The sequence below is a fragment of the Rhinichthys klamathensis genome, unplaced genomic scaffold, assembly GCF_029890125.1.
Source record: "Rhinichthys klamathensis goyatoka isolate OS25496 unplaced genomic scaffold, OSU_Roscu_1.1 h1tg000177l_1, whole genome shotgun sequence".
Classification (NCBI taxonomy): Eukaryota; Metazoa; Chordata; class Actinopteri; order Cypriniformes; family Leuciscidae; genus Rhinichthys; species Rhinichthys klamathensis.
Window position 1 is genome coordinate 1,424,109 of NW_026606706.1, and position 24,986 is coordinate 1,449,094.

The 24,986-nt window shown below is 42.8% G+C and overlaps 1 protein-coding gene across 2 annotated transcripts in view; it reads left to right on the forward strand.

Annotated features, from left to right (window-relative positions):
- Positions 1-24,986, forward strand: part of il1rapl1a (interleukin 1 receptor accessory protein-like 1a) — a 121,222-nt gene that overhangs the window by 72,094 nt on the left and 24,142 nt on the right. For both annotated transcript variants that reach the window (XM_056260696.1, XM_056260697.1), the window contains exons 3-5: positions 1,968-2,253; positions 14,041-14,227; positions 14,872-15,025. In XM_056260696.1, the coding sequence (XP_056116671.1) occupies positions 1,968-2,253; positions 14,041-14,227; positions 14,872-15,025 (627 nt within the window). The remainder of the gene's footprint in view (positions 1-1,967; positions 2,254-14,040; positions 14,228-14,871; positions 15,026-24,986) is intronic.

A 24,986-nucleotide genomic window follows, 5' to 3' on the forward strand; every position in this document is an offset into this window, starting at 1 on the left:
AAATCCCTTCTTTCCAAGAGCTTACTCTGCTCTGATTGGCCAGACGGCCCAGTCTGTTGTGATTGGTCTCCTGCGTACAGCGCCTGTCAGAATCCACACGCTCATTACCATAACTGAACGTCAGCACTATCCGGAGGCTTCCTACAGCTCAGCGATTAAACTGTAAAGAAACATTAGAAGAACTAGTTATTCAACCCAAACCTCCATCGCAAGGACGACTCGAGCAGGACGTTTCTCAGTGTGATACGCTACTCTGTTTGAGGTGCATTATGAGATGTTTCAACTGTAATTCCTCACCATCAGCATTAACAGAGTATGTCCATCAACAAACCGATGTGTATATTTCTAATTTATTGCGGTGCACATGCGGGAACTGTATTAACTGTATCAATAAAAGTGCATATGTTCGCCCAACAATAACGTGAATGACTGATGTAACATAAACGTTTGTAAAAGCAAATCTTGCTCCATCCTTTATCTTTTCTCAAAGTAGTAAGAACGACAGACAGTCTGCATTAATAGACACAGTTTTGGGTAATAGTGGCCCACAGCTGATTAGCAGAAGTATTTCAGTAAGACAGTAATAACTTGAGTTAGCTGGAAACACAAAACAATTATTTTGAACACCTGGCAGAAAATATATACATCAATAATTATTCATACTTACAGGTTGTGATTCTGAGGAGCAAGCTGGTCCAAATATACTGGGTACTGACCCATCTTTCAAGGGCAAGCGTTTTGTGAATCCCGCTTTGAACTTCGAGATTTGAGAAGCATTCGTCAGTACAACAACATGTTGTGGGCTGATTAAAGGAGTAGTTCACTTTCAGATGAAAATTAGCCCATGATTTACTCACCCTCAAGCCATCCTAGGTGTATATGACTTCTTCTTTCAGACGAATACAAACAGTTATATTAAAAATATCCTGGCTCTTCCAAGTTTTATAATGGCAGTGGATTCCAACCAACAGATTGAAGCTCAAAAACGTGCATCCATCCATTATATAAGAACTCCAAACGGCTCCTGTGGGTTAATAACGGCCTTCTGAATCAAAACGATGAGTTTGTGTAACAAAAATAATAATATTTAATTTAAAACTTAAAACTATAAAGTAAAATAACTAGCTTCCGGCCAAACGAACATATGGATTCCACTTAAGTGTAAAGCGTAACTTATGCGAGTAATGGAACGTAGCCTACTGCTGATATTTACGCTACGCCATGATGCACTACACTACTTCTGACGTCATAAATTTCGTAAGTTGCGCATTAGGGGCAAGTAGACTGCGTTTGGCCGGAAGCTAGAATTTTACTTTGTAACGTGTTAAATATGAATATTTTTCTTACACAAACTCATCGGTTTGCTTCAGAAGGCCTTTATTAACCCCCTGGAGCTGTTTGGAGTTCGTTTATGACGGATGGATCCACGTTTTTGAGCTTTCAATCTGTATAAAACTTGGAAGAGCCAGGATATTTTTTAATATAACTCCGATTTTATTCGTCTGAAAGAAGAAAGTCATATACAGGATGACTTGAGGGTGAGTAAATCATGGGCTAATATTCATTTGAATGTGAACTTTAAATTGTTTCAATTTAAAGTTCACCTTTAAATTTTAAATTTAAAGGTGAACTTTAAATTTAAACAATTTAAAGTTGTTTAAATTGTCCTTTAACATCCTTTAAATTGTTCGCGGGCGGACAAAGTACAACATAGACGGGCATTATGCAAATATATCTTCTAGTGACGTAGAACCGTAAAGCAGTAGGATTCGAACGAAAAATGACTCATAAAGGTTACACTTTCAACTTTACAACTTTGCAGAACGTTTACATTCACAAACAGCTATATTACACACTGCATCAAAGGGAATATTCAAAAAACCATAATAGGGGCACTTTAATAAAGAAACTTTGCAAAATTCTAAAGGGGCGGAGACTTATATTTCTGTCCTCCTGTCTTTCTGCAGTGGACGGCTGCACTGATTGGTCCGTGGACTATCTGAAGTACCGGGTGTTACACGGAGAGCCGGTGCGGATAAAGTGTGCTCTGTTTTATGGTTATATCAGAGCCAACTACACCCAGGCACAAAGCATTGGACTTAGTCTGATGTGGTACCGGAGTTCTGGGTTGGGACATGGCGATTTTGAGGAGCCCATCTCCTTTGACGGGGTACGCATGAGCAAAGAGGAAGACGCCATCTGGTTTCGGCCTGCTGAGCTGCAGGACGCCGGTCTGTACTCCTGCGTTCTGAGGTGAGAGAGTGAAACGTGCGCACATGTGTATGCGTGAACACTCATACGCTTAAATATGCAAATCCACAGGGAGACACACGCACACACTCTGCCTTTCGGACATTAGCCGGTTCTGGGAACATGCTTAACTTCCTCCTTTGATGTTTTTTGATTGTCTCTCAAAGCCTTCAAGAAAAGCGTCATGCTGAGAAAATTAGCTTGTGTGTATTGCTGTCTGCGTGTATTGTGTGTGTGTGTGTGTTAGGGTTGTGTGTCTGTATTTGAATCTTCTCAGGGACAGTAAAACTGGAAGTGAAATAAGTAAGCGACGGCAGAGGACAGTGAGACGTTCTGTCATCCATCAATCAAACACTGACACTCCGGCACTCTCCTATAATGCCGCAGGCCACTGTCACACATATTAAACAGTCAGGCAACTCTCCAGGGTCCTCATTTGCTCAGGTTCCAACTGACTTGAGGTCAAAGCAAATAATATACTCATCATATTCACTTTTGCATCACAAAATGTCTCTCTCATTGTATATGTGTGAGTGTACAGAAAACAAAAAAAGAGAGAAAAAGATGAACTAAACATCATGCAGATTAAGGGGCCGTTTACACAACATTGTTTTCAACTAAAAACGGAAAACTTTTACTTGACAATGGCATTTTGGCGGCCTGAAAACACAAACTTAGAAAATGAGATTCAAAGTTCAAGTTTTTAAAAACGATTCTGTTATTGTCTCCGTGTAAACCACAAAAATGTGAATTTGGGAAAACAGAGATGTCATGCACATGCGTATTACGTGTTCAGTCTTACGTGAGTAGTGTTTCCTTACAAAGTGACATCGCCAACTACTGACCATGCCGGCCATACCGGCGTGATGACTCCGATTTTCAGCTTGATGGATCTGGATAAATATTCTGAATGTTCCGATCCAATCTGACTTCTGACCCGTAATGCTACCTGAATCAGAATCATACACTGTTCGTTTCGTTGACCAGAGGAGAACACTGAGCCTGGTTTCTCCCAAGGGTTTTTTTCTCCATTCTGTCACCTGATGGAGTTTTGGTTCCTTGCCACTGTCGCCTTTGGCTTTTGGCTTGCTTAGTTGTGGACACTTAATATTCAACAATATTATTGATCTGCCTGCATTGACACCATTATTTAAGAACTGAACTGAGCTGGATGATGACATCAATGTTTTCTCCAGAGTGGCTGTATAGAAAAACTAAATAACTTTTTTACAACAAAAATGAACCATCACTGAACTTACTTAAGCTGGACTATGACACTATTTTCATCTAGATCTGCTGTATAGCCGAAACAAACTTTGTTGCATTATTTTCCTGTTTGTGTTATCATTGTTAATTTGATACAATCTGTATTGTTAAAAGCGCTATATAAATAAAGGTGACTTGACTGGCCTGGCATGCATAATGCAGCGTTTTTAGTAAATGCAAAGAAAAAAAATTCGTTTTTAGTACGTCATTGTCGTGTAAACGTGCCCTTAGAGCGACATGAGGTTGAGTAAATGATGACAGAATAATAATTTTAAGTGAACTATCCTTTTAAATAAATATGCATTGCATTCAATACTTAAAGGTATTGGTAAAAAAAAAAAAGTCCAATCTAATTTGAAATACCGTTTTTTTATTTGTATTGGTATGCCCGTTCACAACAAGAGCGATAACTATAAATATAACGTCTCAGGTTACTACTGTAACCATAGTTCCCTGAGAAAGGGAACGAGACGATGCGTCACTTGACGCTTTGGGAACACCCCCAGCGTGCATGCGTCTGAGCATCAATGTCAACTAGTCCAATGGAAAGAATGAGCGTCACGGGCGGGTGACGTCATGACCAGGAAGGGATAAAGGCTCACCCGGTGAAACGCGGCATTAGCTTCAAAAAGTCGAAGCAAGCCGATCACAGGGAAGCAGGAAGTATGGCAGGGTGACGCATCGTCTCGTTCCCTTTCTCAGGGAACTATGGTTACAGTAGTAACCTGAGACGTTCCCTTTCGAGGGAACTCGCGATGCGTCACTTGACGCTTTGGGAACGAGAATACCCAAAACGCCAGAATTCCAAGTACCTGAGTGTCAGTCTGTTGGAACTAAGCACTAAGCACCTGAGAACCTGGGGCAGCATCCAGGTCCAAACTGTAAAACCTGACGAATGTGAGCGGTGAGGACCAGCCTGCCGCATCACAAACGTCTTGGAGGGAAACCCCAAATAACAAGGCTTTAGAGGCCGCCATACCCCTCGTTGAGTGAGCTCTGACCACCAAGGGACACGGATGGTCAGAGTACTCGTATGCAAGTGAAATAGCCTCGACTATCCACTTGCTAACCGTCTGTTTAGAAGCAGGAAGACCCTTCTTAGGTGATCCAAAGCAAATAAATAACTGGTCGGACTTCCTCATAGAAGATGTCCGATGAACATAAGTATCCAGTGCTCGCACTGGACACAAGAGGTTCAGCCTTTCCTGGTCCGCAGATGTAAAAGGAGGAGGACAGAAAGCCTGCAGCACGATAGGCCTCGGAATCAAGGTCGGCACCTTAGGGACGTACCCCTGTTTTGGATATAAGAATGCCTTGACCATCCCCGGTGCAAACTCAAGGCAAGTGGGGGAAACCGAAAGGGCCTGAAGGTCTCCAACTCTCTTAAGGGACGAAATAGCTAGCAGAAAGATAGTCTTAAGGGTAAGAAATTTCTCTGAAACCGAATCTAAGGGCTCGAATGGAGCCCTAGACAGGCCTTCTAGTACTATTGCCAAATCCCAAGCTGGCACCCTAGTGCGAGTTGCAGGCCTCAGCCTCAATGTGCCACGAAGGAAACGTGTAATCAGGGGGTCTCGACCCAACGATGTACCCCCAACCAGGGCGTGGTAAGCCGCAATGGCCGCCACGTAAACCTTAAGTGTGGAAGGACATAAACCTGACGTAAAGCGCTCCTGCAAGAACTCGAGTACTGTGTTCACAGAACAGTTAACCGGATCCCACTGATGTCGGTGACACCATACAGAAAAAACTTTCCATTTCAGCGCATATAGTTTCCTAGTAGCTGGAGCTCTGGAGCTTAGGATGGTCTCAGCAGCCTCAGCTGAGAGACCACTCTCTATGAGTTGGGCCCCCTCAGAGGCCAAACCCACAGGTTCCAAATCTCTGGTCGAGGGTGAAATATTGTGCCCCCGGCCTGAGACAGAAGGTCTCTCCTGATCGGGATCTCCAAGGGAGGACCGTCTAAGAGATGGATCAGGTCCGCAAACCAGATCCGACTCGGCCAGCGTGGTGCTACAAGCAGTAGGCTTATTCCGTACTGGCGGACTCGTTCCAGAACTCCTGGGAGCAGAGCAACAGGGGGAAATGCGTACAGACGTAGCCTCGGCCACGTCTGCACCATAGCATCCAGCCCCAGGGGGGCTGGGTGAGTAAGGGAGAACCAAAGTGGACAGTGCGTCGTGTGCTGAGACGCAAACAGATCCACCTCTGCTTGGCCGTAAAACTCCCAAATTTTCTCCACCGCCTCGGGGTGGAGTCTCCAGTCCCCTGGCCTCAGCTCCTGCCTCGACAGGATGTCTGCCCCCACATTCTGGTCCCCAGGAATATACACTGCCCTCAGGGAGAGTACCTTCCCCAGAGACCACAGGAGGATCTGGTGCGCCAGTTTGCAGAGCGGACGCGACCGCAGACCCCCCTGACGGTTCAGATAAGAGACCACTGATGTGTTGTCTGTTCGTACAAGCACATGATGGCCCCTCAGGTCTGGGAGAAACTGTCTCAACGCATTGAAGATAGCCATCATCTCCAGGCAATTGATGTGCCACGAAAGATGATGACTTTTCCACAGACCCTGAACCGAGCGGCCTTCCATTACCGCTCCCCAGCCGGTGAGGGAAGCATCTGTCGAGATCGTAACACGATGGCAAAGAGCTCCCAATACCGGACCCTGGGTTAAGAACCAATGTTTCCTCCATATAATTAAGGCACGAAGGCACCGCCGCGTGACCTTGATCATACGAAGTGGGTTTCCCCTCGGGGAGAACCCTCTGGTCCTTAGCCACCACTGTAAAGGTCTCATGTACAGCAGGCCAAAAGGAATCACGTTGGACGCTGCCGCCAAGAGACCCAACAGTCTCTCGAACTGTTTCACAGTGCGTGACTGGCCTAGCTTTAGCTCTTTGGTGGCTGTCAGGATAGCAGCTACACGAACGGGCAATAGAGTGGCGCCCAATCGTCACTGAATCCCATACCACACCAAGGAAAGTGGTTCTCTGTACTGGAGAAAGAACACTCTTCTTGGCGTTGAGCCTCAACCCCAACATCTGCATATGGGCGAGAACGACACCTCGGTGCCGAACCGCCAACTGCTCTGATTCCGCCAGAATCAGCCAGTCGTCGATGTAGTTCAGAATACGTATGCCCTGAAGCCTGAGAGGGGCTAGAGCTGCATCCACGCATTTCGTGAACGTGCGGGGTGATAAAGCTAGACCGAAAGGAAGAACCCGATATTGGTATTCTTTGCCCCCGAAAGAAAACCTTAGGAACTTCCTGTGCTGAGGGAGGATGGAGATATGGAAGTAGGCGTCCTTCAGATCTATCGTGACAAACCAGTCCTCGGACCTGATTTGAGTCACGATCTGTTTGAGTGTCAGCATCTTGAACTTGAGTTTCTGTACTGAACGATTCAACAGACGAAGATCTAAAATGGGACACAACCCCCCATCCTTTTTTGGAACAATGAAATAACGGCTGTAAAAACCCGACTCTCTGTCGGGTGAGTACACCTGTTCTATAGCTTCCTTTGCTAACAGGGCCTTTACCTCTTGCTCCATTACCAGAGCCTGCTCGGGATGCACCACTGTGGGCAGCACCCCGTTGTAACGAGGAGGACGAGAACCAAACTGGATTCTGTATCCTTTCTCTACAATCTGCAGGACCCAATGAGAAATATTCGGCAGAAGCTTCCACGCTGCCAGAAAATTTACTAAGGGAACCAGCCTCTCGAGGCTGGTCTCTGGTGTTATCGAGACAGCCAATTCCGGAGCCTGAAACATAATGGCAGGAACTACCTGAACTGGCCGCTCTAAGGCCCCCCTCAGAGGGCGCGAAACTGATGCTGTGCCGCAGCATAGCATCAGCGACTCGCTGGAGACCGCTGCGCCCTGAAGCACCAAGGGTGGCAGGGTTGGCAGAACGGTCTCGTGAGGACCCCGAAATGGAACGGGCACCGTATAATGAGGTGTACACCGCTCCACTTCGGTCGGGGCTGTCCTCACAGGCCTGATGCATTAACATCAGGACCTTTTTTTTTTTTTGAACCAAAGTCTTCTTCGCCTGAAGAACGGTCCTCAGATCCGGCTTCGACTTAGAAGACTTCGGTTGAGAGGGTTGCGTCCGTCTCCAGTCTCTACGTGGAGGTGCACGAGACGCAACACTCTCTTTCTGATGCACACGATATGATGAGCTCGACGGCTGGGGCTGCTCACGCCCAGCAGTCCCAGGGGGCTGGACCCGGCGAGGGATAAACTTTTTAAAAACGTCCGCTTGTTTCTTTGACTCCTGAAATCTCTGGACGACCGCGTGGACTGCGTCGCCGAAGAGACCAGAAGGTTCAAGCGGAGCATCTAATAAAAAAGCTCGATCTTTTTCTTTAATCTCAGACAGATTTAACCATAAATGTCTCTCAGTAGCTACCAAGGCTGCCATAGACCGCCCAATTGCTCTGGCGGTCTCCTTAGTAGCCCTGAGAGAAAGATCGGTAGCCCGACGAAGTTCACGAATATCGTCATGACTGACTCCCTCACTACTATCCAGATCCCCCAGCAGGTCAGCTTGATAAGCCTGGAGCACAGCCATAGTATGCAGACATGCTCCAGCTTGACCTGCTGCCGTATAAGCTTTGCCCACTAACACCGAAGTGGCTTTAAGCGGTCTAGTGGGCAAAGCCGAGGCTTTCAGAGACGATGCGGGACCAGGGGAAAGATAACTGGCTAAATTCTCTTCCGCCTGGGGCATCGCCTCATAACCATACTCTTTCAGCCCTCTTATTCTCGAATAAGTGTTAACATGAGGGCTGAAAAGACGTGATGAATATGGTTTATTCCACGATTTAGAAATTTCATTGTGCAAATCGGGAAAAAATGGAAGCCCTCGTGGTGGAGATAATGTGGTGGAAGATAAAAAGCGCTCATCTAATTTGCTTTTAGGACGAGCGCCCTTCTTCTCAGATGGCCATTCAATATTTAATTTCTCTACAGCCCGCGACATAACATCCACCAGCTCATCATATGCTGGGGAAATAAATTGTGAATCTCTTTCCCCCATGTGTGTGCTTACACTCTCCACACTCATCGCATCAACCTCCTCGGAGGAAGAGCAATAAAGTAATGGAGGGCTCTCTCCCCGGGCAGAAGAAACCGCAGAGCGTGCTTCCGACACCGGGGAGAGAGCACTGGATCTCTCGGGTAAGGAAGGAGAAAGAGCCCTCGGACCCGTCTCCAACCCCTCCGAAAGATCCTTTTGCGATCCCCAGGAATGCATTCTCCGCGCTGCCTCAGCAGACGCGGGTCCTGATCCCTGTGGATCGCGAGCCTGCCCACTCTCTTTATCAAAGAGTGACAGGCGAGAGCGGAGCATGCGAAGCGGTAACATCTCACAATGCTGGCACTCAGCCCCCTCGAAGGCTGAGACCGCATGCTCCACTCCCAAACAAACGACACAAAGCTCGTGTGTGTCCCCACCCGTTAAATAACGCGGGCAGGGAGAAGCACACTGTTTGTACACTTGTTTAGTTTCCATCCTTTTCCGCAACAGACAACAGTAAATAGACAGAGACAAAATGACACAAATCGCTTGCTGAGACACAGAAGCTAATGCCGCGTTTCACCGGGTGAGCCTTTATCCCTTCCTGGTCATGACGTCACCCGCCCGTGACGCTCATTCTTTCCATTGGACTAGTTGACATTGATGCTCAGACGCATGCACGCTGGGGGCGTTCCCAAAGCGTCAAGTGACGCATCGCGAGTTCCCTCGAAAGGGAACTATAATGATAACTATATTAGTGTCCATAGCAACAGACAATAATGCTCTGTTTATCAAGTGCTTGCTGCAGTTATGTCGTTAAAAAGTCGGATGAATCCTATTTGGCTGTTTTAATCATTCATCAGCTAGAAAAATATTTCTGAAAGTGATTCCAACAATATTTTTCTTCGTTTGGGTGTGGACTTCCCTATTTTCACAGTATTAGAACAAGTATTCACACGTTATAGTTATAGTCATTGTTATAGTTATCGCCCTGGGTGTAAACAGCCCTTGTATGCTAGTTTGAATCTTAAAATTTCTTCTTACTGCCTTTTCACATCGGTAATGAAATTTTGATGATTTATATGTTAGTCAGTATGATTTTGTCAGTATGCACAGCTACTTTAGAATGAGTGACAATGGAGAAAAAACTGTTTTTGTCAGCATATTGTTGAGATTACCAGCATTTACCAGCAATGAATAACAGCCTAAATTAACTAGCCAAACATTGATCCCCTAGAAACCAATTAATTGCCACTAGTTGTCACTTATGAGATTCCAGTCCAGTTAGGATGCTGCCTAAGAAGGAGGCTGCCTGTGTTGGCTTTTTTTATTAAGAACCCAGTTAACAACAGGAAATAGAGTTGTTGTTGTGTTTCTTTCCTCTGAGACTGTCTTTGAGCTGATTAAACCATAAACAATAGTTTTCAGCAACACACCGACAGGAGAGAGCAGATATTTTAGTATTCTTTTTAGGTTTATAGGGTGATAAAACAAGACTCTGCTGACATATGCGGGCGTCTGAAAATAGTGAGTGTGTAAAAATAGTCTTTGCTATACGGTTAATAGGGCAGAAAGAGAGCTTATAGATATTTTTTGGGGTTAATTTGTTTATGCATTTTACGAAAGACAAGTGCATTGCAGGTTGCCGCCCCAAGCACACTGTAACCATGGTAACCCGGTAGGAGGTGTGAGGTCATTACACTGAAAAGGTCAAATTTCAACAAATCTTATCAGCAGCTATTAAACTCAAAGCCCTTGGACAAAACAAACACTAATGCACTTTTAATGGAGACACACATCAATGTAGAGAAGTGTGTGTTGACAAGCAGTGCTTCTGAGTTACAGAGTGTGTGTATAGGTGTGTGTGTGTCCGGATATGTGTTTGTAGCTGTGTAATTTAGTTTGACTTAGAATTTAATGCAAACAAAATGCAGGGTCATATAATGAGAAATCTTTTTTTTTATTAAATAAATAAATGCTCTGACATTGTACAATGAAATATACTGTAATTTTTTTAACTCAATGTCTCTTTCCATACTTTCACATCTTTGATAGAAGTCTTCAGCAAAAAAAAAACGTACTCGGTTACTAACCTCGGTTCTCTCTAGAAGAGGGAACGAGTACTGCATAATATCTTACGCTAGGGGAAAACCTCTTTTCTACGAGATATTGAAGCCAAAAATTATCCTTAATTTTGAATGAATGTAAAACGCGTTGCAGCAGCATGCAGACATAGGCAAGCCGGCTCGCGTGCCTATTGGCTGTCCTGCGGCAACTGCAGCAGCCTATCGAGAGAGGCCCTTGGTGACGTCAGATCCAATGGGGGGCGCTTCGCACCCACTACGTCACGTCCTGCCGAGACGGGCGTGGCCTGGGCCTATGAATACAGCTCGATGAGCTGATATAATCTGGTTTTTCATCGCCGAAGCGAACCAGAGCGTGTTGCAGGCACGGCAAAGATACGCAGTACTCGTTCCCTCTTCTAGAGAGAACCGAGGTTACGTTAGTAACCGAGTACGTTCTCTTACGAGAGGTTCTAAATGCTGTGCTTGCAGCGTTTGAGGCAGGCAGCCTGGCCGTGCTCGACTCCCTTATGGCATTTTGCTGAGAGAGAGCGAGCGGGGCAAACCCTGTGGGGCTTAACATGTCTGTGAGTGAATGTTGGCGCGGGACAGCGGGCACATTTACTGCACTGAAAACACTGTCGGCCTGAGCTGACTTTATGTGTGTTGGTTTCATTTTACAGAAACTGTGGGACATGCAGTGTGTAGTGTTTGTGGGCACTGGGTTGTGGGCACATTCACTACATTTAATGCACAATCGACATGAGTCTATTTTATTTGTGCGAGCCCTGTACTGTGGTGGGCTGTGCTTGTGTGTAGGAATGAACACTGGGTCGTGGGCATTTTTATTACACTCATAACACCATCGGCCGTGGCCGGAATACCAGAAATTACACTCTTTATGTGATTTATCTGGGTCGCCGTGAAAACGGGATTTGTGTGCAGGCAAGCGGGCCGTGGTACCGGCTTGTTTACTGCAAAATACACTAGAACAGTCGTATTTTCTGGAACTGAACGAGCGAAAAGTTTCGGTGGAAGTCTGGCCGCAGCGAGACTTAAACACCGTCGTTTTCCTAGGAGGGCTAGGAAGACTTTGAGGCCTCGGGCTTTATCTCAATCTTTTGCCGGGGCCCAAGCGGAGGGGGGCGGCGGCCGGCAGAGCGAGAGCGTGGTCTCTGGTCCCGGGCTTGACGGCGCTGTGAAGCGGCGGCGGGCAGAGGCTGTGGCTGGGAGCTTCGAGCAGACGGCTGTTTTGGGCAACCTGCTGCGAAGCTAGAGCGCTTTGGTAAGAAGTGCTTCATAGCCTGTGACGTCTTCTGAACCTCAGCGAATCTATCCACGTAATCTTTGACGGATGATCCAAAGAGGCCAGCTGGGGAGATGGGCGCGTCGAGGAACGCGGAGCGCTCCGAGTCCGGCATCTCAGATAACGTCAGCCATAGGTGTCTCTCAGCAACGATGAGAGAAGCCATGTTCCGCCCAATGGCCTGTGCAGCGGATTTCGCGGCGCGAAGAGCCAGGTCCGTAGCGCTCCTCAAATCCGGCACGCTGATAGCTTCCGGTCCTTCCTCATCCAGTTTTCGGAGAAGGTCGGCTTGGAAGATCTGCAGTACGGCCATTGAGTGTAATGCCGATACAGCCTGCCCAGCGGCGGTATAAGCGCGGCTGTGCATAGCGGAAGTAGTGCGGCAAGCTTTAGAAGGTAGCGCCGTCTTAGCTCGCCAACCAGCAGAGGGCGGGCAAAGATGGGCCGCTACAACTTCTTCTACTGGAGGAAGAGAGTGGTATCCTCTGTCTTTAGCACCGTCCACCACGGAGAATGCTGCTGAGACAGAGGTATGCAATCTGGCTGAGAAGGGGGCGTTCCAAGACTTCACAACTTCTTCATGAAGTTCAGGAAGAAAAGGCGCGGGCCTAGAAGACGGTGGAGTGCGGTCCCTTTGCAGGAAACATCCATCCAGTCGGTTGTGTGCGGGCGCCGCCCACTCAAGGCCGAGGCTCGCCTCGAGGGGGGGAGGTCCACAGAGCTCGCCCAATCCTCACTGTCCGACGCCAGGATAGAGCAGCTGGCCTCCTCTACAGATACAGCTATCTCATCGTCATCAATGGCGGAAGCGGCGGCGGACAGCGGCCATTGTCCTTCGGTGAGCGACTCGAGTGAAGCTGGTGAAGCTGGCGGGTGAACCGGCGAGCTTTCACGGGCTGGAGAAGGCTCGGGGACCCGCTGAGTACGGCGCTTTTTACGGCGCAGCACTATAGCGGGCGGAAGTGCAGACTCTGAGAAAAATGCCAGGCGAGTCCTCAGAGTCACCATGGGCAATAGCTCCCAATGATGGCAGCCGCCATCAGCCAGCGCAAGAGCTGCATGATCCTTACCCAGGCAGGAAACGTGGATGACATGGCGGTCCCCGTTGCTGAGTGCGGCTCGGCACAAGCCACAGGAACGAGGCATCTTTAAAAAGACGCTGCTCTTTTAGATAGAAAGAGTGTGAGTCGCAGCGGCGAACACACACTCAGCGGAGTAAAAGGATATAAACACCGGAAAGCGTAGCAGGTACGGCGACTGAAGGCGGCGAGATGAAGGCCAGCGGCTTCAGATGCAAAGGCTCGTCCCGTAGAAGGCTTTTCTCAGACGGCGCGGCTTCTTCACTCCGGATCCAGCGATGCGTGAGCTTCGCTGAAGAGATGAAAAATCAGATTATATCAGCCCATCGAGCTGTATTTATAGGCCCAGGCCACGCCCGTCTCGGCGGGACGTGACGTAGTGGGCGCGAAGCGCCCCCCATTGGATCTGACGTCACCAAGGGCCTCTCTCGATAGGCTGCTGCAGTTGCCGCAGGACAGCCAATAGGCACGCGAGCCGTCTTGCCTATGTCTGCATGCTGCCGCAACGCGTTTTACATTCATTCAAAATTAAGGATAATTTTTGGCTTCAATATCTCGTGGAAAAGAGGTTTTCCCCTAGTGTAAGATATTACGCAGCACGAGAGAACCTCTCGTAAGAGAACACATGTAGTTTAATTCTAAGGGTCAAAGAGAGGATGGAATATTAATTTTGACATGTTTTTCTGGTGAAAAACATTAACGAACATTATAAGTGGGACCTCGGGGAAAATGTAAAGGGATAAAAAATGTATGAAATGACCCTTTAAAGCCTTTGAGAAAACATTTTCTATTCATTTGCTTCTCATATTCCGTAAGTAAAACGCTGATTATTTGTAACCCCACATGAAAATTGCAGACAAATTGTGTTCCATCGTGGTCAAATTACATCTATCATGGTTGAATAAATTAATTATACAAGAATAAAACCTGATTTAATTTGTTAGTGTATAGGATCTGTGAGATAACACAATAACCCAATGTCTCTGGGTGAGTATGTGTTAATCTGATTGCAGAAAGCACAAATTTTATACTCTGTGTGTGTGTGTTACAGGAATTCCACGTTTTGTATGAAGGTGTCTATGACTCTATTGGTTGCCGATAATGACACAGCAGGATGTTATAACTCAAAACTGCGCTACACTGAGAAAGGAGAACTGGGAAAGAGTAAAGACATCTCCTGCCCTGATATCCAGGATTACGTTCAGCCTGGGGAAAAAACGCAGATAACGTGGTACAAGGTACGGTGTGAGATACTGTGAGGTGAATTCACTTAACAGTTGCGCCCTTTCAGTGCACAAACAGCATCTTAATAACAAACCACCTGCGATCCAGCGTCATGGCACCTGTTCCGAGAATTTAAATTAAGCCATTGTCATTCTTTTCAGTGCAAACACACCTCCTTTTTATGTAAATTACGGTTATTATACTTTGTCTTATTCACAAAGGGCAATTAACAATGTGCTTTTACCGCACATTCAAAGCCATAAACAGAAAATTATTTAAAAGAGTGTTTGTGTACATTTTCTATCTATCATGGTAGCAGTAATTCATCAAATGATGATCAAATTAGCATAAGAGCGTTATAAAATACAGTCGAGTGCACCTTCTGCATTTTAAAGAGCCAATTCGGGTGTCTGGATCGCTGCGTTGCGACCCGCAAGATCAAGAAATTGTGTTTAGCACTGATTTTTGTGGGGCGTGTTTGTGCCATTACTTGATTTGCTTGCTGTCGGCAAGCACAGTAATTCTTATTGAATTCCCCTCCGCCAGTCATAAAAATTTTTCATTATGACAATATACAAATGTGTATACACATGCAATATGGTGTAGTCTCTTTGTTTCTATAGTTTTTCTCTATTTCTCTTTGCCTACGGGTGTGCAGGAGTGTAATGTGCAGCAGTGGAGGAGCAGCGTGCTACAGACCGCAGACTTGCTCTCCATACAGGAAGTGAGGGAGGATGACATCGGCAACTACACCTGTGAGCTGGTTTTCGGAGGCTTCCTGGTGCGGAGGACGACCTATTTGAGCGTGACAGGTAGTACCATGTGACGTCTCTTCAGTGTGTGAGAGCACTTGCTGTGATAGTCTTGCTGAGAGGGGTCGGTTGTTTTTTCGAGCGTGTTGTATTATTCTTTTTTTTTGCTTCTTTTTTGGTTTCAGGCACACTCACTGTCATGCTTTTGTTAACAGTGACTTTGGTGTATGTATCATTAATGCACAAGTTTTCAGTCAATACAACTTTTCAGTCTATTCTTCTCGCAAAGCTATCATATGATTTCAGAAGACTCAAAATATAGTACGTGAGTCATATGGACTGCTTTTTTGAGCTTGATAGTCAGTCATCATCCCTCATTTATATCCTTTTATGTTTCACGGATTTAAAAAAAATCATAGTTTAGAATGAGAGTGCTTGAACCATTTCTTTCATTTTTGTTTTTTTATTTATTTTTAAAAGACATTTTCTGTAATTGAATGTATTGTAGATGTATTTTTGCAACACAGACCGAATACAGAAAATAACAGAACAGTGTAAGATAGTGACAAAAAGGTTTTTCTTTCGTTAGTGTTCATTAGTGTAGTTATTCACTATTCAACAAAAAAGTCCCGCATTTTATGATCTACACTTTGAAACATATTCGATTAAATTTACAATAAAAACACGGCAGCTGTGATTGCAAGAAATTCACCTTATAATATACAGTGAAAATGTTTCAGGTATTACAGGATGGCTTATAGGTGCCTGTATATTTGACAACTTATAACTGTATTTCATTAAGTTATATAATGTTAATACGTTAAAATCTGCTTTGTACTGCAATATTTACTGATAACCACCATAATGATACAGGTTGTAGAAAGCCACATGAGGAATCAGGGTTCATTGTAAATGGAAACCATACAAAACATTACACGTAGACACATGACACTAAAATAATTCAATAATTAACTAAATAACAAAGTGTTACACAAAACAACCTAATGCACATTACTGGCATAAACTGTACTGTTGAACATCTGAAACTGTCCTTTTACTGTTTTTCACTGTGAATTATATGGCAATTCAGTTTTTACTTGCAAAACCATGCATTTGACTGTATTTTACAGTAAAATTGCTTATAATGTGATGTTAAACCAATTACAATTTCACTGTTAATGGTAAGATATCTTTACAGTGTTTTTCTGTAAAAATTACCAACATTTATTACAGTGTATAGATAAAATAGGCAAAAAGTGTTTAGTGCAGACTTGCACCTGGCATGTAAAATAGCATTTAGTGCCACTGAAATTATACACTGCAGCTTTAAATAATGTGTACATAGTAACCAGGATCTTTTAATATAAAATGCAGTGATGAAGTGGTTAATGAAAACACAGCCATTTCTTATTATTTTTCATAGGCTTTTGGCCTTTAGGGTAGTCAAGCGACAATGAGGAAGAATGAGATTGAGTTTTGACACAAGGCCAGACCTGCTTTCCCGTGAGCACAACTGCTCATATGTGTCATGAGCATGTGCTCTTCCCACTACACACATTTGACCTCTATTACCGCTCTACACTCACAATAACAGAGATAGAGAGAGATATAGAATGACATTTATACAGACACAACACTAAGCCGGCAGTGGAAAGGTCATTTTCATCTATATTTTTACGTTTAAACATCTCTGTCTACGATTAAACATATTTTTATTGGCCCCTTGTGGATTCTGTCCTTTCTGCCACTATAGCAGGTCAATAAAACGGCACATACAGGTGAAAAGAGGTCAGATGTTATTCTCTCTTCCTTCCTAAACCCTCATTCAGTTGAAACCTATTAAAACACTTTGCGCTGCTTTTCCCGTGCTCATTTAAAGCCTATTTTAGGATGGCATTAGACTCTCAGGGACAATTTCCTGGATGGAACTTATAGTCCAGGAGAGCAAATGATTCTCAACGGAAAAACCACCATTAACAGTAAAATTTAGTCCGTAGCTCGATTTAACCCTCGTCACGGACACAGAGTTTTGATGTTAGGAGTCGTATAGCAGTTACAGCAGAATCAAAGCACTATAGCTCAATTTGTTTTGAGCTGGTTACAGCAGTACGTCTCCATAATTGCTACAGAAACTTGCCTCGATGGTACATCTCTGCAGCGGGTTATCTGGTGGAGCTGCCTGTGTGCCCGAGGGAGGAAGTTAGCGGAAGAACACAGAATCATTTTCTTGTTTTTGAGTACTTACAGACAGTCTATTACTGCGGACATGGTTTTCGTCAACAACGATTGGAGCGGTGGTTTTTTTTGTGCCTTTCTGTGCGCGTGCATTTCTGAAAATTTGAAGCGTGAAACTGACCTACAAAAATACACGCCCAATGATGTGAATCAGTGCTATTGTACATCCTCTCTCGAGGCAAGAGGGCCAAAAAAGTGTTTAAACAGTTAATCATGCACGTTGCACACACAAACAGAGAAAAACGTACTTCCTGTGTGAGCTGTATGTGTGTATTTGGGTGTGAACTCCATATCAGTCATAGAAACTGATTATAATAATTCAGGCTGGGTTTTAACAGTGAATAAGTTTCCTTTCGGTACACTACCGTTGTCCTATGATATATCAGTGCAGGACACAGGAGCGTCATGCTCTTGTAGAGTCTGATGTCCTGCACGTTGACCTGGCTGGTCTGCTGCCCTCTTTCTCACCCAGTGATTCATCATGCTTTGCCTGTAGTTGGAGAAAACAAGATAATGTTACAAAGACAGACAAAAAAATAAAAAAGGCTGAATGTGTTTTTATATTAGATAAATGGCAACAGAGAATATACAATCATTAGAAATGGTTGAGGTGCTCAGTAATGAATACAAGCATCAGATTTTTTTGCAATAAAGAACACTTAATGGGACAAATCATAATTTTTTTTATATCACTTCATTATATAAGCCAATCCAATCGTGTGGGGTAAAATGTCTCTGAAACCAGCAGTTTGTGAGGGAACTTATTTATACATATATATATATATGTATGTGTGTGTGTGTATATATAATTTCCCTTACAATATATATAATAAATATTTTATTATATAAAATATTTTTTTTCAGTGTCAGACATTAACTTTCCATCCCATTTCATTTTCTCCAGCCCATTTTATTTTCTAGCACCTTTCAGTTTATCATAACTACCCTGAAAATGAATTATTCATAATTCTGGTTATTCATTATTATTTTATTTTACTTTGGGCTTTTGCTTTGAGCATGCCTTAGTAACCACAGGTCATATAAAATGCTGTTTTTACATATTAAAGTTGGAATCATGTCTCAATAAATGAATACTTTTAAAAGAACATGAATGTCCTTGAAACTATCAGTCATTTCTTCTAGGAAAGAAATCACAAATCTTTAATATTTTGATTATTTGCCCTAGACAGCAATGTGATTAAAATGGAGATCAAATTGAGGCTTTTACACAAGTTACCTGCTTCTCAGATTTTTTTTTTCTCCAGAGAAAAAACAAAACCCCTAGTTATCTCTCATTTGTCACATTTTTTATTTTTATTCTGCCAAGGAATTTTAGAATAATTTTAGAAGAGGCGTCCAGCTTCCGGATGCTGAGCTGTGTGTTGGAAAACAGTTTCCAAAAGTAGCTTGCATTTCCTATTGCTATTTTAGTTCAGACAATGTGGTTTCCATGGACACTTGCGTGGTGTCCATGCCAACGGCAGGTTTGGAGCAGTGTAAGCGTGTGTGCCCAGGAGGGACTTGCGACAGAGTGTTCCAGGGACAATGCCAACCTTACTTTACCTCTCCCACCTGTACCAACTTGTGCTCTTCCCACTGTATCTCTATGGAAACGGTCAGGCGAGGACAGTTGCTCAGATTCGATTCAGTCGCCCATAGATGACGGAACGGTTTGTGGGTACTGTAGCCTGCAGGTGAAGCGTTGCTGAGTGGCAGGGTAGGTATTAAATGGTTACAAAATGATACACGGGTAAGAGAGTGTTTTGTTTGTTTATCCATTGATCTCCATGTTGATTGGAGCCCCGTTGTCTTGAAATCCCCTATAGTGCAGTGGGGCTGCGATAGCACGTTCTTTACACATGCTCCCAACACCTTGCATCTGTCAAGTCTAATCAGGACAAGAAAAGTGTGTGTGTGTGTGTGTGTGTGTGTGTGTGTGTGTGTGTGTGTGTGTGTGTGTGTGTGTGTGTGTGTGTGTGTGTGTGTGTGTGTGTGTGTGTGTGTGTGTGTGTGTGTGTGTGTGTGTGTGTGTGTGTGTGTGTGTGTGTGTGTGTGTGTGTGTGTGTGTGTGTGTGTGTGTGTGTTTTGTGTAAGTGTCGGGGTGTGTGTGTGTGCACATGTGCCCGTAATCAGTAGAGAGTTATGTAATCATAATTAATTAAGGAATAATTACAGATGCCGCTAAGTGAGAGTGCGACAACCAAACTCTTCTTAGTCACCCAATAATGCACACACACACTCTCATTTTCCTGCATGTTGGGGAATTTCCGACTCTGCTATTGTTTTTATTCTATGTTATGGTATTTACACACAGGGCCATAGCTAGTATTTCTAAGTATGAATCCACTTTATTTTATCCTAATAGGAACATATTTTATTTTATTTCTTTTTAATTTAGGTTGCAGGACCAGAGTGTCATGTGTTGTTGTTCATCTGAGGTTGTATTTACCTAAGACCTGCTAACCACCAGATGATTTTTTTCATTATGTCCTTATGCGTAAAACCATAGAATTCTTTCACCCAATTACCTTACGGCCCTGCACACACACACAGCAGTAACACACATTCCACCTTTTTTACATTCCACTCCAGTAGTTCTTCCCCTCAGAGCTTCCTTTTATCTCAGTTTATTTCTCAAGGACATCTGAACAGGAATAATACATAGCATGAAAATCTCTGTCATCACTGAAAATAGAGTCAGATATTTTGAATGCTCTACAAAAGTGAATCGTATCCAGCGCAGTGTGCTGCAGTGATCGCAATGAATACATTCTCGTGTTCTCCCAAGCATCAAATCTGCCCTAGTTTCGCCAGCGAACCGTGCTCTCTGGCTAATGCTAGGACACTTTTGCAGGCTAAAGTTCACACAAGGTTTATCTTGTAGTTTAAGCCGCAGCTAAGTAAGGCTGTTAGGTGTGGGTTACATCTGTGTTCTAGAAAAGGTTCTCAGACCGTTTAAGGTGCGTGTTTTTGATTAGCTGTTCCCTTGTTTTGGGTTTATATGTAATGGAAAAATTGTGTTTTAGCAGTCAGAGGGGCATGTGAATTATTTACCCTGCACTGCACAAAGAGTTATGCAATATGAACTATGACAGAGAGAGATTAAAAATAACTGTCTGGGTCGTTTTTTTTCTGAGGAGGCAAAATAAAAAATAAAAAAATGCCACAAAAGAATTATTTCTTAATATTGACTGAAATAGTATTTATTGTATAGCAGTGCTCCACAAATTTGCATGAATGGGTCAAACTGGAGAAAATGGACCGACTAATTACAAAGTGAATTATTCGCCCACTCAGACGACATCCCTTTCTGTCAGGTTAACTAACATCAAAATAGCCTTAAAATGATGATCTATGAATGAGACTGTTTTAGGGACTTGTATCTCTGTTTAAGGTACAATATGTAAGAATTTTGTAATAAAATATCCAAAAATATCACAGTGTGATATATTTCCTGCAGTTGTGTACTTACAATATCCCAAAAGTTCCCAAATATTTTTAATTTCAGAGAAATTCCAATTTTAAATAATTGGCCGTCCCGGAATTTTCACTTGTCGCCTGTCACTGACGTAATATCCGCGTTATCCGTGGTTTCCGCTCGTGCAGTACGAGCATAGTAACCATGGCGACAGACGTGGACAACAGCGTTACTTCTAGCTGCACGTGCACGCTCACGCTATTGTTTTTGTTTCGTTCAAACATTATGGACCATGGCAAGCAGTCTTTGGGAAAAAAGGAGAACTAAAATGAGGATCAATATCAGCGTGGCGTTTTCGAGATGCCGAGAGCTCCACGTCCACGACTAACTTCGGCTTGACAGAGCTCGTATACATGTACTTTATTAGACAGGTGAGCAAATGTACATAAAACGAATCAATGTTATATAGTTTCACATGATGAAATGTTAGAATATGATCTGTATGTTATTCTAATGTTGATCTAGCTTACTGCTAGTCTCATACAGCCAACAAACACATAGAATAACATTATAACTTTCAACACACTCAAATGCATTTTAGTATGTATGATAGTGTAGACCAAGTGAAACAGCACTGCGTTACCTCACAAGTTTAATTCGTCAAATAAACCGACCTGTGTGAGTAGTAATTCAGCACTTGCGGGTAGTTCGGTAAGTTAGAATTAAATGTCCTTATTCCTTTATATCCGCGGGACTCGAGTGTGGCGCTGATATCTGTCTCTCATTAGCAATCACGCCCTACTTCATACCACAGTCATGTTAAAAACATCAATGTATTCACTCATCCATAAGCATTATTAGATCCATAAGCTTGACGACAAGTTCCATAATTCAACTGGAATTTTGCGTCATCAACCTACGCCTTTGTTATTGTAAGAGGTTAGCGAAAAAAAATACATATTGTATCTTTAAATTAAAGCTGCACCTCCTTGTGCGATCATTATGAAACCTTCTGTGTTTACAAAGAATTTGTTGACTGATGATCCAAAAAGAAGGTGACCGTTAATAATAATAGCCAAACAACATTTAGTAGTAACAAAATAGAAAGTTCAAAAGAACAGCATTTTTATGAAATAGAATAGAATATTTTATATAAGTATAGTATTTTTTTTTAATTTTGAACCGTTGTGTATATATTATCAAATAATTTATTATCATATTAGTATTTAATAATAGTAATAATTCATTAATTTAATTATAATGATAATAATTCATATTAATATCGCCTCATTCCTATTATCTAAAAAAGTATACAATTTAAGTGTGCGTGTGTGAGTGTACAATGGCCCTCAAAACTATTTCGACACTTAAAGCCATATTATGAAACAACGATTTATGAATGTTATTGCATGAGGCATTGCATCTTATTTTTGCTATTACTTTCAATCAGCTGATTGCAAGATCATTTTAATGCTGTGGAGTCAGTTCCCATCAATTTCACACAGGTGCCTCTAGTGATGCTGTGTCCCATTCAATTCGTAAAATCAGAATATCCAGAATGTGCCTGGAAAAGTGCAATAGAGCGGCACTCGAATTCAGACTTCCAACTTGGAAACGTGCATCTAATGCATAGACGTTTATACATTTTTAAGCATGTCCAGTTACCTTTTGAGGCTACATACTTGTATGCGAGCGTTTTGCGAGAGTTTGAATGTGCTTGCGTGTGTGTGTGTGTGTGTGTTGGTGAAAAAGAGTTGTGAACCTCAGAGGGATCCTGCGCTATCACACCTCTCCTACTCGCAGTCTGTCAATATATCAGTCTCAAACTCCGTGAACTCATCTCACACACAGAAGCTACTCTACGGTTGTGTGTGAGTGTGTGTGAAAGAGGACGATAACACACAAACAGAGCATGGAGGAATTTAAAAACGGACTGATTCTTGTAGTTTTTTCTGGGTTGTAGCTTCCCCCCTGCTGAGTATAACCAGTCTCCCCACTGTGCTGGCTTGAGTGTTTTTATTTCTCTCCTCTTCTGCATCACGCTATCCTTCCGTCACACTCATCCCTTGCTTCTAAGCCAACCCACATTTCCACTCTATCTCTCTCTTTTCATCTCTCTCTCTGTGTTCTCTCTCAGGGACGGATTCACTAAACAGTTGCGCCTTTTTTGCATCAAGTATTTGAATGCAAAAAATAGCTGCTTATTCACTAATTATCACAATCAGGTTTAACTATTTTGATGCTTTTTAGTGCAAAGACCTCCTTTATAGCACCGATTTTGTGGACGTTAGTGAATTGGGCACTCAAACAATGCAGACAGTGTTCGCAAATAAATGGTGCTGTCAGTGGCTGCAATTCAATCTTAGTGAATTCTCCTCTCTGTCTTTTTACTTTTAGACATGGAGACGATAGCATCTTCATTTTGAGGGTGTTTGTCATGGTTGTGGGTTCGAGTCGTGGTGACACTACATTGCTCATTGCTCAGATTAGCTGTGTAATTGTTCTACCAGACAGCAAGCAATTTGTATGGTGACTCATCCTCTCTCTCTTTCTCGCCTTCTCTCTTTTCTCTCGTCCTCTCAATCTCTGCATGTCCTCAAGCTGCGTTTAAAGCATGTTATGATAGTTACAGTCTTGACAGGCTCATTAAAGACTCTCATATTCTCAAAAACAAATTATTTTAAAGGAATAGTTCACCCTAAAATTAAAAATAAAAGAGTTTTCTTCATTTTCTCACCCCCATGTTGTTTCAAACTCATATTCTGACTTTCTTCCATGGAACACAAAAGGATTATTCTGAAGGTTGTGCTGGCTCTATTTTCCATGCAGTTACAATGAAGGTCACAAGCTTAAATAAAGTACCATAAAAGTGGTGAGCTGTATTACAACTCTTCTGAAGTCATTTGTTGGCTTTGTGAAGAAGAAACAAGCCAAAATCGACGTTGTAATTCACTTCACCTTATAAACCACTGAAACCGGTCATAAGCTTTATTTTTACCCCCACCACCCACATAAAAATTCCCAGCTGAATTACCGACCGTTTTTTGACAAATAGGTTGTGTGGTAATTTATTTGCTGTCCGAAAGCCACATCTCTGCCTTTACTAAAAGAAATAAATCTGTTGTAAATCCATTTTGACCACTGTGTGTTAAAAGTACTTTTATTTCTGAATTTATTTTACTAGTCAACCCAGTAGATGGGTCAAAACTAGGGGTTGCATTAACTTATTTCTGCTAATTAATTTACATATGTTTAAAATGACATCTATTATCCCTTTACAACAAGTCTAAATGTGTTTAAGGGATAGTTCACCCAAAATTGGGTGTCAATTTTGTCATTACTTAAACAACTTGAGGTTGTAACAGTAAGGGCTCGACAATAAAGGACTGCAAGCTTTAAAGTGTAATTTGCACGGTTTTGCGTGATATGATAAGCGATTTTTAGATTTAATCTGCGCGATTTACTGAAATGTCAGAAGAACCAGAACAAAAGTGGATGTTACTTACTTGTTCAGATGACATTTTCCGGTGAAAATTATTATGTTGGTCATACTTCCAAAAAGAATAATCTGTGATTCTGAATGACAGTATCCACACCGGCACGGTGACTGACAGCCTCACACTCTCCTCAAACAGTGTGTTCATCCGCGCTGTGCCGTGTCGAAGTACAACTCATGTAAAGTTGATAATTACACAAATAACTGCAATTGCAGATTTTGAACAGAGATGGCGACAAAGAGGAAAAACTGCGGACTGCAGCTTTAATAAACAAGTTAATATTAAGTGACTTACATTTTAGACATCAAATCGCCTGTTTCGCTCTATTCCGCCAACGAAAATAGTTCCAAACAAAGTCCACAGCACTGTTTTGCGTCTCTAAGCAACACACAAGATGGTGTATATTTACTGAATGAATCAGCTTTTCGAACGAATCAGCTGAATCAATGATTCAATGACTCACTCATTAAGACACTAAAAAGCTGAATCAGCCGTTTGAATGAATCGGTTGAATCTCAATGACTCACTCATTAACAGTGACTTTCTGCCACCTCCTGGCGGGTTTAATTTCACATTTAAAGTATCTTTTCATTTTTTAAATAATTTCAAATAACAGTATTTAACATTTATATGTTCAACATTTCAAAACATTATTTATGCATCTTTAACTGCTTTTCAGATTAACTTTAATAAAGGTTGATATATAGTTATATAGTTACATTAGATTACAATTTCTCCACCTGAAAATCATCTGTTTAAAACTACATGAAAAACCTGAAAAGCACCGTTTATTTAATTTATATGTTTGTTCTGTTGTGTTTATTTGTGCTATTGCTCGTAATTTGATTATTTGTTCCCATTTTATTACTTG